This window comes from Malaclemys terrapin, chromosome 6, assembly GCF_027887155.1.
Source record: "Malaclemys terrapin pileata isolate rMalTer1 chromosome 6, rMalTer1.hap1, whole genome shotgun sequence".
In the NCBI taxonomy this organism is placed as follows: Eukaryota; Metazoa; Chordata; order Testudines; family Emydidae; genus Malaclemys; species Malaclemys terrapin.
This window is the reverse complement of record NC_071510.1, coordinates 86,234,037-86,247,066: the sequence shown is the minus strand read 5'-3', so window position 1 is coordinate 86,247,066 and position 13,030 is coordinate 86,234,037. Positions and strand designations below refer to the sequence as shown.

The following is a 13,030-nucleotide window of genomic DNA, read 5'->3' as shown; positions in this document are numbered from 1 at the left end:
CCCTGAACCCCTCATACCCAGCCCCACCCCACAGCCCTCACCCCAACCCTCTCCCACACCCCAAGCCCCTTATCCCCAGCTCCATCAACAATTTTCTTCAACTGGGTTGCCAGAAAAAAAGTTTGAAAATCACTTGTCTAGATCATACTTAGTCCTGCCATGAGTGCAGGGGACTGGACTAGATGACCTTGCGAGGTCCCTTCCAGTCCTCTGACTCTCTCTCTCTCTCTCTCTCTCTCTCTCTCTCTTTATATCTATCTAGAGAAGGGGGGGGGGTTTACTTGCATAATAGTGTCTCAGACAAATCAAGAAAAGAGGGAGAAACTTTGAGAGCCAAGAACAAAAAAGCCTGCATATTTTAATGCTTAATATTATGCTTGGAGATTTTTCCATGAACTTTTAATTAAGCTGTGTTTAGAGGCTCACATTCTTAGGAAGATTTTTGTAATAAAAGAGAGCTTACTTCTCAGGTCTTCTTCAGCTCTCAGCTGTTAAGTAAACCCTGACATTTGATTGTTTATAGACAAATAAGCATGCATACACTTTGTCTCTCTATTGAAATAAACTAAGATCACCTATCCATTGTTTAAAGAATGCTTTTGGCAAGGTTTTGTGAGAAGCCACAGACTAAAGCACTCTTCACTGTGCAGTAGCACTCACCTTGAGGTTTTGCAAAGATACCAGAAACAACTCTTAAAGAACATTGAGACCCCTGCAAACAAGAGTGATGTGTAATTTCCAGACATTAAAGGACTGCTAGGGCAATAAAATCATGGGTTTCCTCAGTTATGATGTTGCTTTGCAATTTTTAGGCCATCCCTCTTCCATAAAACTGGATAAAGGCAGGTGTTTCTGAGACTCTTCATATTGGAAAGGGACCTTCCTAAAGTGTCAACTCTGCATGAAGCAGAAGTGGGGCAAACAAGGAATGAACAGTGCCAATTAACAAAAATAACACATGTGTCACAAAATTCTCAGTCATCTCAATAGACAATATTTAATAAAATTTTACATATTTTTAAAACATTACTTCCTATGGTCACAAACTCAAAAACAGGCATATTGGACTATAAAAGCCTTAGTTACAAATAGTTTGCCCATCTCTGACAGCACATATGTAATATCTAAAAAAGAGATTTTATCCAGACCAGTAGTAGTAATTACTTTATAGACCTAACACTAATACTAAAGGCTAATACTATTTAAGCACAGGAGAACATCAAGAAAGCAGATCAATTTCTTTCTACAGAAAACATTTTAAATCTTACCAACTCCAGTAAGGAAAGCTAATTAAAACAAACGAAACAGCAACATTGAAACCAGATTTTATACAGATTACATTGTAGTTCTAGTGGTTCATACAGAAGAAAAGATCATTATGTTAAATGCCTTAAGATGATATACGGTTAAACTAGGATTTCTGTGAAAGCCGTGAAAATCAAAAGACAAGAATCCACTAAAAGTTTTGCGCTGCCCTCGTCAGGCATAAATTTGCAAAAATTTGGCTTCACTGTTTTTATCTTTCAAAGTGCAGAATGTGAACTGAAGAATTAATTTTAATTTATTTATTTATGTTTTCATTTTCTTGCTGCCAGTAATGCAAACAGGATTGACTAGAGATGTACAAAGCCCACTGCCAGGACACTTGCACTACAACTATCTGAGCAAGACAAATACTGTATTTTGAAAAGTTGTAACTTCTTCCTGCTGCCACGTTTTTAATTGATATTTTGAAAAGAAAGTCCACACTTATGTTTTGAAGTTTAAAAGATTTAATATTTCTCTGGAAAAACTAGGATTTTTCTATTGGAAAAAGAAGCTTTTACGACTTTAAAGATGGCCTTGTGGACATCCTCCTTCTCAAACTAGTTATGCAAAACAGGAAGGAATTATAAATGTTTAAAAACACATGCCCTGTTAATTCAGTTACATGCCAAACAGTAAGAGCATTCAGCTGTCACTTCCCAGACTCCTTCCCAAAAACATAGCGTTGCGGAACTGGAGAAGTACAATGCACTGTGAGGACATGTTTTAACATTAAATTTAAAAACCACATTTCTGCTTTTTCTTTCTTTTTTTGTATCTTTTACTCACTCTCCTTAATTCCCTGTTCGTTTTTCTCTCCCATCCTTTGCAGTTTTTCTCTCTCTCTCTTTCACTGAATAAATAAAGATGTATCTGTAGTGCTTTTGCTTTTGTTTTTAATTACATAGCCCGATCTCTATCGACTCCCAGGAGAGAGAGATGAAGAGACTGTTTGGTATGAAGTCCCCATAATCCAACTTTAAACCTGACCTAATAGTTCCTTTCCCCCAGCACCTTACACCTCCCCCACCAATTCTCAAATACAGCAAACACTGCCTCCAAAAATCCTTACGACCCTTTACCCTAGATGTCTCCACAGTTTAAATGGCTTCTTAAATGCCCCCAGAGATGCTCAGTGGGCATTAGGTGGCTGCTACCCCCCAACACAGACACACACACCCTCACTCTGTAGGGAGTGGATCAGAGGACTAAAGGAAAGCTCTTTGCCTCTCTAATCCTGACAGGGGCTGCTGAGAGGCAGGAAGCCAACCCACCCCCTGCTGGACAGAAGCAGAACAGAAAAAGCCTACTGCAGGGTGCAAAGTAAAGGCCCACAAGGCACCCATGTGGTCACAGCTCCTTCCCCCCAAAAATGTATAGGAGGGCATGGAGATCTAGCTCCCCTGAAGATTCTGGAGAGGGCATTGTGGACACCCCAAAATACCTTAAAGACAAATACCTGTTGGGAGAAGGGTATTGCTAGAACCTGAGGGGTTTGGTATAAGAGCAGGGTGTTGATCCAGGCAACTAGAAAAGAACTTGAGAGTCTTTTCAAGAGCTACTATTATTAGTATTAACTTTTGACAGAGGTTTTGGACAGAGGGGCCATGTGGGAGGGGAAAATGGAGCAGAGAAGGGAGAAGCTAATATCCATCAGCTGCTTGATATTCAGAAACATGTAAATGACCAAACAGCACTACATAGTCTCACCATTAAATGTATTCTTTGCTTTGCTCATCCCTACCTCCTATAGACACTCTACCGCTTGCTCTTTTCTAGTCATTCTTCTTTCCTCACACCTCCCCTCAGTATCTCGCTCTATTTTTCTTCTTCCCATTTCTCTCTCCTTATCCCCCACTGCGTCTGTCTCCTGCCAAAACCACAGCCATTAATATAACAATGGCAAAAAAACACAACAAAAACCAGTCTAAAGCAGTACAGGACAATAAAATTGTGACATTTGACAGTTATTGTGGTATGGTTCAAGTTAAAACATGCATAGATTTTTACTGTTCAATAAACCCATCAAACCACCTTAATTTAATATACAAAATATTTAAAAAAAATACAGTTCCCCTCTTTCCTGCATTATTTCTATGCTATATCTTACCACTTGTTCAATTCTCCTAGCCTGCAACAACACTTCATAGATTAACCCCATCAGATCTCACATAAAATGCAGACTGGGGGTGGAGTCCAGGTCCTATTGAAATTAATAGGAGATGGCCACATCTGGAAATGGGACATTGCAGGTGGCCAGAGCTCAGAGGTGGCATCGAGCAGTCTCACTCTCTCAGCTGTGGGTGGGGGAAGCTCTGAGCTGGTGTTAAGCCCACAGAACTGGCTCCTCAGACAGCTGCCTCTAGGCTCAGTGTAGATCAGTGGTTCTCAACCTATTTACCATCGTGGGCCAAATATGCAGCTCTCTATGTGATATGTGGGCCACACCCACACAATATATGTTCTACCTCTATGGCTCTGAGGATGTCACATGGGCCGCAGCTGTGTGCTGATTGGGCTGCAAGTGGCCCACAGGCCACCGTTGAGAACCATTGGGTAGATGGTGTGCTGGTGGAGGGACAGAGCATATCAAGGGTGAAAAGGGGTGAGTCAGTTGCAGGGCAGAGCACAGACCTACCAATTACCTGCTGCTGTTCAGACCCTTGAAGACCACACGCAGCTGGTGTAACCAGAGCAGGAACCAGAACAGATGTGGCTTCAAAATTAGTGAGCCATAATCACTCCCTGATGGCTCATGCCATCCTGTGCTAAGATCCAGTCCAATAACTGGTTTTGCTTAACAAAACAGAATGTGATCATGTGGACACTATCATTTTACATGCCTGTACAGTATTATTATTTATGCAGGGCAGGTAGATTTATTCCAGAATATGAATCTGGTCTATGCACAAAGGCACCCAAGTCACATACACACAAACTATTATTTTTGCCAACATACTCTTAATTCCCTTGATAAACTTCTACATTCCTGGGACAGGGAGGCAATATATGGATGCAACATATGCATGCTAAAGTTACTGAACTGACAGCATCTCTCACAATTGTGATTTGTGATACTGATGATTAGAAAATGGATTATTATTAGAGATTATTAGAAATATTGAGCCAGAATGTTATCTCTGGCATCTGTGGATTTACACCAGTGTAGAATCAGACCCATTCCCTCTACTGCCCCACATAAAAAAACAAGGTGGCTCTTATCTCTGTAGCAAGGTCTGTTAAGTTTGCACACTGATTGTTTGAGTATCGACAATCTGAGTTATCTGTTCCATTTATGCCACTGTACCTTACTGCAAATTGAAACAGCCTGGCTATTTCTGGCTGGAACCCCAGCTCTCATTGGCTGAGCTAATTGACTCTTTGCCCACTTCCTTCTTGTTCTGCTTTGTATTATCAAATGTTTGCACTTTGTTACTGTAGCTTTTCCGAAACTTGGAAATTTTCCTCACTGTTTTGCTTGTATTTGATTGTGTTATTGGCTGCTGGGCTTACCTAGCTATATCTTTAATCTATCTTCGGGAACTATAATGCATCCATCCCCATCGTATCTAGACATTTCTTTACGTGTGTTTCATTTAATCTTCACTCATTTAAGTTAATTGTATCAATTCTTTTCAAGATTTCTATTTCCGCTTACGTTGCTGGAAGGTCCTAGAATATCACAGGTGGATACAAGGACCTAAATACAATAGAAGAGTCTGATAGTTTTCCTTCTGAATAACATAAATTTGGCTGAGTGCGCCTTTTGGTTGTAGCCATGCGGTGCTGCTCATTAAAGTTAGTTGTCCTACTTCTTTTAGAGAAACTGTCTGACACCTGTCTGTCTGCTATATATTTGGATCTATGATAGTATTGTAGCATACAGATCAATCACTTTTGGAAGAATGAAAACTGCTAACAGTTTCTTACCTATATCCAACAAGACCTGGTCTTCATTTTCACTTGAGGGAACCACAGGATTTCTGAAAGGCTAGAAAAAGGAAATTTGAGCTAGATTTTTAAGATGAATGGTCAAGTTTGAACTTCATTACAAACAGTGCTTGGTGCTACCAGAATTCTCTTAAAATCTTTTCAGCACCATTTGTGCATTTCATTTATTTCAATAAATACAGAAAATAAAGAACTGCCTACCCCAGGCTTTATGAACCTTTAATTCTGTTATGAGCTGGGTGAAACCTTGTTATGGGTTCAGTTAAAAACCTTGTTCTAACTCAGTGATTCTCAAACTTTTGTACTGGTGACCCCTTTCACATAGCAAGCCTCTGAGTGTGACCCCCATTATAAATTAAAAACACTTTTTAATATATTTAACACCATTATAAATGCTGGAGGCAAAGCGAGGTTTGGGGTGGAGGCTGACAGCTCGCGACACCCCCCCCCCCCCATGATAACCTAACGACTCCCTGAGGGGTCCCGATCCCCAGTTTGAGAACCCCTGTTCTAACTGATGTGTGAAAATGCCCTTCATTTAAGATAGCTGTAAGAGACAGTTAAGGGACCACACCTAAACCAATGCCTAATAGAATCTGCTCAGAAATGGGCAGGAGGCTCCACTGACTATCATGACCAGATGCATGCGTGCAAGCCAAGTCAGAACACCCAGAAACTGAGAAGAGACGGAATAGTGAGGGAGGCAGAGGCAAAAAGCAAGAAAGCCAAGCAGTGGCCTGTGAGCAGAGTGTGACCCTGGAAATAGCAAGAGACAGAACTTTTGGGTCTAAGGAGCTTGGGGCTGTAAAATAAGACATTACACTCCTTTCGTTCTTGCTTCCCCCTGCATTCAGAAAAGCAGGACTTTGTACATCCCTTGGAAATAAACAAAACTGCATCAAAGAGAATACCAGACTCCACCAACTGGAACATCCCCTGAACTTTGACTAGCAAGCTGAGGTGAAAAGAGGCAACCATACATTAAAAATACAATTGCCTAAAAGATCAAACTAGCAGCCTCTCCTCCAGACAAAAAATAACCAATGAGAGATAAAAATCAAACCCAGACAATACCCCACCTCCCCACAAGCACTACTGTTCATGGCGACCCTCCCTCCTCAAGAGCTCAGGCTTTATTGTGCCTTGAAGGGTCAACAAATACAGACCATTTTGGAGTAGAGAGGGATAAAAGTTTAAAACGAGAGGGCTCCAACTCAAAGATCTCTAATGACAAAGCTGTGAACTTATCATATAGGGAGAGGCAGTCTCAGACTATTTACAGCTTTATAGGTCAGAACTGATGCCTCTAACTCTGTCCAGAAATCAACAGGCAGCCAATGCAGATGAGGGGTCACTAGTGTCACATGCTCCGAGCAACATTGGTGGGTTGCTGCATTCTGCCTCAACTTCAGGTTCCAGGTTGATTTAACATGTAGCCGTATGTAGCTGCAGTAATCTAATCTGAAGGTGACAAAGGCATGGATTATGGTAGTATGGTCTGTGTCCACAAAAAATGGTCAGTCTCCTGGCGAGATGTAGAAAATCAACAAGGCCTGCTACACAGAATCATCATAGAACTGGAAGGGACCTCGAGAGGTCATCTAGTCCAGTCTCCCGCACTCAAAGAAGGACTAAGTATTATAATCATTTATACCCAGCGGTAGCTCCAACACCACCCCCAGATTGCAAATTCTATTGACAAACAACAGGCACAGGCCCTAATGAAAGAGGAAGTTGCTTCTCAACCTACAAATATCACTTCAACCTTGTACATTCTGAGCCTCAGCCAGCTAGCGCTCGTCAGCATCCAAATCTCAATTTTGTAAACTAGAAAAAGTAAAACTGAGACAAGGATGTCTAAGGGCACAACCTGAGACATACATATAAAGCATGATATAAAACAGACATCAAATACAGCTGACTAATCAAAATGGGATTACATGCAAGCATCATAGCTTCTCTTTCTGCTAACAAGTGTAAAACATCCTATTTTATGTTAGATTCATGTAAAAATAATCCCAAGCAGGATCAATATTTTTTATGCCAGAATTTCTCATTGGCAGTCTCCAACAGGCTCTGTGTATGATCCTGCAAATATTGCTAATGAGAGTTTCCCCATGTTATCTCCCAGGATCAAGATTACCTAAAATATAACCTCACCTTCCTGGACTTCCACTGCCCTCCTCAGCTCCACTCCTCGTGAACAATGGAACTCTCTATCTCAAGGAGAAAGCTGGTGCATGTAGGAGATGGGGCTTCACCTCAGCTGGTCCCAAGCTGTAGAACACACTCCCATAGGAATGACCACAATCATCATGACTTTCCAATTCAGATGTAAGCCTCATTTCTTTGACCCTGCTTTCTAGCCCACCAACACATGACAGATTCATTGAAGTAAATAATAAACATACATACACATAACTTTTCCCTGGGGCAGGAATGGAAAGGAAATGTCACTTGGCAGGCATTAGTCACCTTATTTATTTTTTTAACTATGGAAGATGCTCAGATACCACAACATAAGGTGCAGTAGGAGAACTTAGACAGAGGCTAGTTATTAATACAAGGATAAAGCTGTACCTTCACATCTTCACTTCCAAATGCTGGTTCATCAGATGCCAAGTTCATGGGATCTGTAAAAGCGAGATTTCTTATCAACTTCTAGTGATAAACAATGGAAGTTTACTCTTTTTTCAACTAGAAGAGGAAAAAAATAATGAACAAGCAAGCAAGCAAGCAACACAGAACAATGTACTTTTGTAGCATACACATCCCCCCAAACTAGCATATCAGTGGGCAGAATACTAGATGGTTGTACAACAAGCTGTTATGTTATTATGGACCAATTGTAAACAGGATCTTGAGCTTAAAGGGACAGGCAGTGAAAATACATGTTGATTCATAAACGAGGCTGCGGATTTGTCCTCACAATAGCACAAATCAGAAGCTGTGCCTTAAACTATGGGAGATCCCAACTGCTGTGCACCGTCCTAAAGACATGTCATGCATTTTAAAAATTAGCCCCTGCATTTTCAAGAAAAAGTGATAAAAAACTTCATTTCTGTCGCTCTCTTTTATATGGTTTCTTCTCCAGGCAATTGGAAAGGACACCGCGAACACAAAAACATGTTCAAACTCTGCAGGATCTACCCAAGCACAGACATTTATGAAATAGCAAACAGAGCAGGAGTAATCTGCATGTAAATAAGCACAACAAGCATCTGCAGGGCTTCCTAGAACTGTTAGCTACTGTCACATTTGTTGGTTAACATAAAATAAACCCTCCCATTTTCACAATTTTTCCTTATATTTAGTTTTATTTCTTGTATATTGAGGCTTGTAAATCAAGATTCAGGTCTGCCCTCAGATACAGACTCAGCCTATATCTTAATAGACTTTAAGGTCAGAAGGGACCATCATGATCCCCTAGTCTGACCTCCTACACATTACAGGCCACAAAACCTCACCCACTCACTCCTGTAATAGACCCCTAACCTCTGGCTGAGTCACTGAAGTCCTCAAATCATGATTTAAAGACTTCAAGCTACAGAGAATCCACCATTTACACTAGTTTAAACCTGCAAGTGACCCCATGCCAGATGCAGCAGAGGAAGGCAAAAAAAAAAAAAAAACCCAGGGTCTCTGCCCATCTGACCTGGGGGGAAATTCCTGACCCCATATATGGTGATTAGTCAGACCCTGAGCACATGGGCAAGACCCTCCAGCCAGACACAGATATGCAGCTGCATTTTCAGCTTTGAAAAATCAGCTATTGCACATGAATTTAACCGTAACTTAATACTTAAAAACATGTATATCTTAGTATTTTACGGGATATCATTCATAGATCTTTGATGCTTGCTATACCTTTTCCCATCCTGATCTCTGTGCAGAGCCCAGGGAGAGGGTACAAACCAATAACATTGTACCAATCCATCCCCTCACAAGAACAGCTGCCTGGTATCCAAGTCCAGCCGCAGACTCCAGCAACAATAATAAGGTCTAATCCTGCAATCCTTATTCAAATTAAACTATCTGGGGATGAAATCCTGGCCCCACTGAAGTCAATAGGAGTTTTGCCATTCTGTACGAGTAAAGACTACACAGGATTGGGTCCATACTGATTAATTTCTTAATCATCATCTTCTGTTACAACCAGATGTGTGCCTTGCCCTGTTCCCCGACCCCATCTAGAGGGTTCCTGCTGAAATGCAGCAGGAATGTGAGAAGATGTGACAGTCCTCATCTTGCAGAGAGATCAATGTCTTCCACGCTAGGCGGGACCCACTTGGTACACAGTGCACAAGCTCCAAACAACCTGCAGATGGCGCAGAGGTACAAGTTACAAGCACCACAACAGCAGCAGCAATTTCAACTACTGGCTAGTAACTATTAGCACCACCAGTGAGAAAATGCTCTAAACATTAGTACCTTTCTACTCCGATTCCTGCCTCAGGCTTCTCATGTGACCTTAAGCAAGTCGCTTTACTACTCTCTCTCTCAAATGAGGACAATAATATCTTCCTGCCAGAGGTAAGCTCTCTGTTTAGGAGATGTTCTGGATAAGGCCAAATATAAATAGCTAGACAGAACATTGGTACTGTATCCTGCAATTATTGCATCAAACCTCATGAGTGCCACCAAAATCTAAAGGCAAGATTCCCAAAAGGTGTTTTTGGACCAGGCAACAATTCTATAAAACAACTAATTCAGCCTGATAAAATAGGTGCCATGATAATGTAAAAATTTACCCACAGTATGGAAACAGATCATCCCAGACACCACTATGTAGTAACCGTGGATAAAGAATGACCCTTTAGTGATGGCCATGGTAACTCTGGGTATGTCTACACTGCAGCTGGGAACAAATCTTCCAGCTCAGATACACAGACATATGCTGGCAGGGCTCAAACTAGTGTGCTAAAAATAGTTGTGTGGACATTTCTGTTGGGGCGGAAGCTCGGGCTTGCAAGCCTACCCAACCCCCTAAGCTTCAGAGCCCAAGCCGGAACATACAGTTGCTAGTTTTAGTGCTCTAGCTTGAACTCTGCTAATACTAGCTCAAGCTCCATTAGCTTGCTCCCAGCTGCAGTGCAGACATACCCTAATTTTAAAAAGCAAGATGGAGAAAAAGAGTTGAACTTTAGAAAGGTAACGCCCAGGGAATGCTCCCCTAAATCCTCTAGACACTTTTCTAATACTACTGGCGTTAAGTTGACATTACTGTAATTCATTCTTACAATCCTTGGGGAAACTCTGTTTACTATGCAATAAGTGATTTAATATGTAGCCATAAATGGCTATGGCTCTAAATAATATTCTGCACAAATATTACTTGCCACAAACTTTCAAAATTAGAAAATCACAAGATTTTTTTTATAACATAGGAATGGCTGAAATAATCAAAGTAAAATATATTTGTACTTTATTTTGCATCCTTAATAGAGAATGTGTCATTCTGTGTATTTGAATTTAATTAAGTTGCTATGGGAGATCCACTGTTAAGCTAGCAATATCACCTTACATTGACCCACTGCATTGCCCATCGTGAAATGCAATCAAACTGCTGTATTGCTATAGCAACCTTCAGTAGATAATAGCTCAGAGCTTCTGCTACCATTATGCTTTAAAGGTCTGTTGATCTTGACGTTAGGCCCACCCAGGGGGAAGTATGACTTATTGGAACAATAGGCATTTTAAACTCTAAGGGGCATCCCTTTATGAAGTTACTGCAAAGAATTTTGTGCTCTAAGCTCAGCACCTAAATTAACAAAGGTATTTAGTAGAATATTGTAGGAGTTTTATGGATCATTTGTTACATGATTTTTGTTTGTAGCAGCAAAAAATTTAATTTTGTTTCCAACAAAACAATTTTATTTTGTCTCTTTAGCTCATTAACAGAAGGTAGAACATGGATCAAAGTTATCAATTATATTAGTGATTTTCAGGTATCTGGGTTCAATGACTGTATGAAAAGCAACAAACACACATATAGCTAGAGCTACTCATATTCCTTTTTGCCAGCTGATAGAAATATGAACATCTATGACAATACCAAACTATATGACGATATAGAAACACTGATTCACTATTATTAGATATTTCTATAGTGGTAGTACCCAAAGGTCCCATTGTCAGGATTCTGTCCCCACTGTGCTGGACACTGTACAAATACACAGGTCTGCAAAAGTCAAGTGATAATGTATTTGATCAAGTCATAGGGCTAGTCTACACTACATTATATTTCTAGCAGTATAGCTATGCCCTGCAAAGCTCCTTAATGGTGAGGCAGCTTATACTGGCAAAAGGAATTCTTTTGCCACTACAGTTAAACTATCTCCCCGAACAACATAAGCTATACTAGTTAAAGGACTCTTTTGCCAGTATAAGCTGTGTCTATACGATTTTTTCCACACTCCTAACCAACATAGCTATGCTGGCAAAACTTTGTAGTGAAGAACTGGCAATAGGTACTAACGAAGAGTGATGGAACTCTCTTTGCCATTGAATTGTGATGAGCATAAAGTACTCAGCCTGCTAAGGTAATGCGTAATTCCTGTAATGGTTGAGTGCCAGGAGCTGAAGGCACTCAGCACCACACAAAGTTGCTCAGCATCAGCTTGCAGGTTTGAACCCAAAATGAGAGGGTATAGTCAGAAATTAAATGATTCCTGAAGTGCTAAATCAATATTTATTGATATTTGCTATTTGCATGCACCAAGTCAGGCTGCTTGGACAGGCACGAAGAAAAACGACCATGCATGACTTGCATTGCCCAAGCTGCTGCTATGAATTCGCCTGCTGTTAGTAACACACAGCAGAAGGTACAAGATCACATTGACCATTGGCACTCTGAGAAGTCTGCACCCAAGATAATAAAGATTTTGATAGCACAGTATGTAATTCCGTGTATTATAAACGGTTGCTTATATTTACAAAAGTAGATTTTAGACTGGTAGTGTTAATGCTGATTATTGCTGATGGTGACATTAGAACTACCTTTATTATGTTAATTGCCTGTGGGTTGCTGAAGAAGTTGGGCACAAATTTCCAGCAAGAACTTAATGGTGGCAATCACACTTAAGGAACTCTTAACTATGTAAACTGGAGCTATTGTCTATTAAGGAGGTCACTTCCTCAGTCTATTAACTCACTCGGAATAATTAGGTAATACCTTTGGAATCCAATTCTTATTTACAGCATCATGCAGTACTTGGCCCTGTAACGTTTATGCAACTGCTTAACTTTATGTCGGCTTCAGTGGGACTTCTCACAGTGTATGAAGTTAAGAGCATATGCATGTTTTACAGGATTAGGGCCTTATCTTGTAGAATTAGCCACTGCATACTAGCCACTTCTTCCAGATAGACACTAATGTGCATGCAACAATGAGACCTTGAATCTGGGATAGTATTCAACTAAATGCCAGATCAGAGTATTATAAAAAAAAATCACTAAAAAGTCTATAACTCTTTTGTTCTAGGACCTTCTTGTCACAAGGTCTGCACAGCTCAGTATGATCTATCTGGTAAAGAAAAGTAATTATGATCATGAAACAATATCCTACAATCCTTATACAGGCAAACTTGCAATTGAAATCAATATGGGAGACTCATTTAAAACCATTTGAATTTTGCCACAGTAAAGAGTTCAGGACTGGCCACTAAAACTGTTCATAAAATGCTTAATTCATTCTTCTTTAATTCACTCCTATCTTTATCAACCAGATCTTTTTGACTTTACTACAACTTCTTGCAAGTTGACCTGTCTTTAT

General features: G+C 40.4%; 1 protein-coding gene across 6 annotated transcripts in view; it reads right to left on the bottom strand.

The window, feature by feature from the left end:
• Positions 1-13,030, bottom strand: part of ARHGEF28 (Rho guanine nucleotide exchange factor 28) — a 190,044-nt gene that overhangs the window by 94,620 nt on the left and 82,394 nt on the right. For all 6 annotated transcript variants that reach the window (XM_054031958.1, XM_054031956.1, XM_054031953.1 and 3 more), the window contains 2 exons: positions 7,837-7,889; positions 5,236-5,296 (listed from right to left, as the gene is read on the bottom strand). In XM_054031958.1, coding sequence (XP_053887933.1) covers positions 5,236-5,296; positions 7,837-7,889 — 114 coding nt within the window. The remainder of the gene's footprint in view (positions 1-5,235; positions 5,297-7,836; positions 7,890-13,030) is intronic.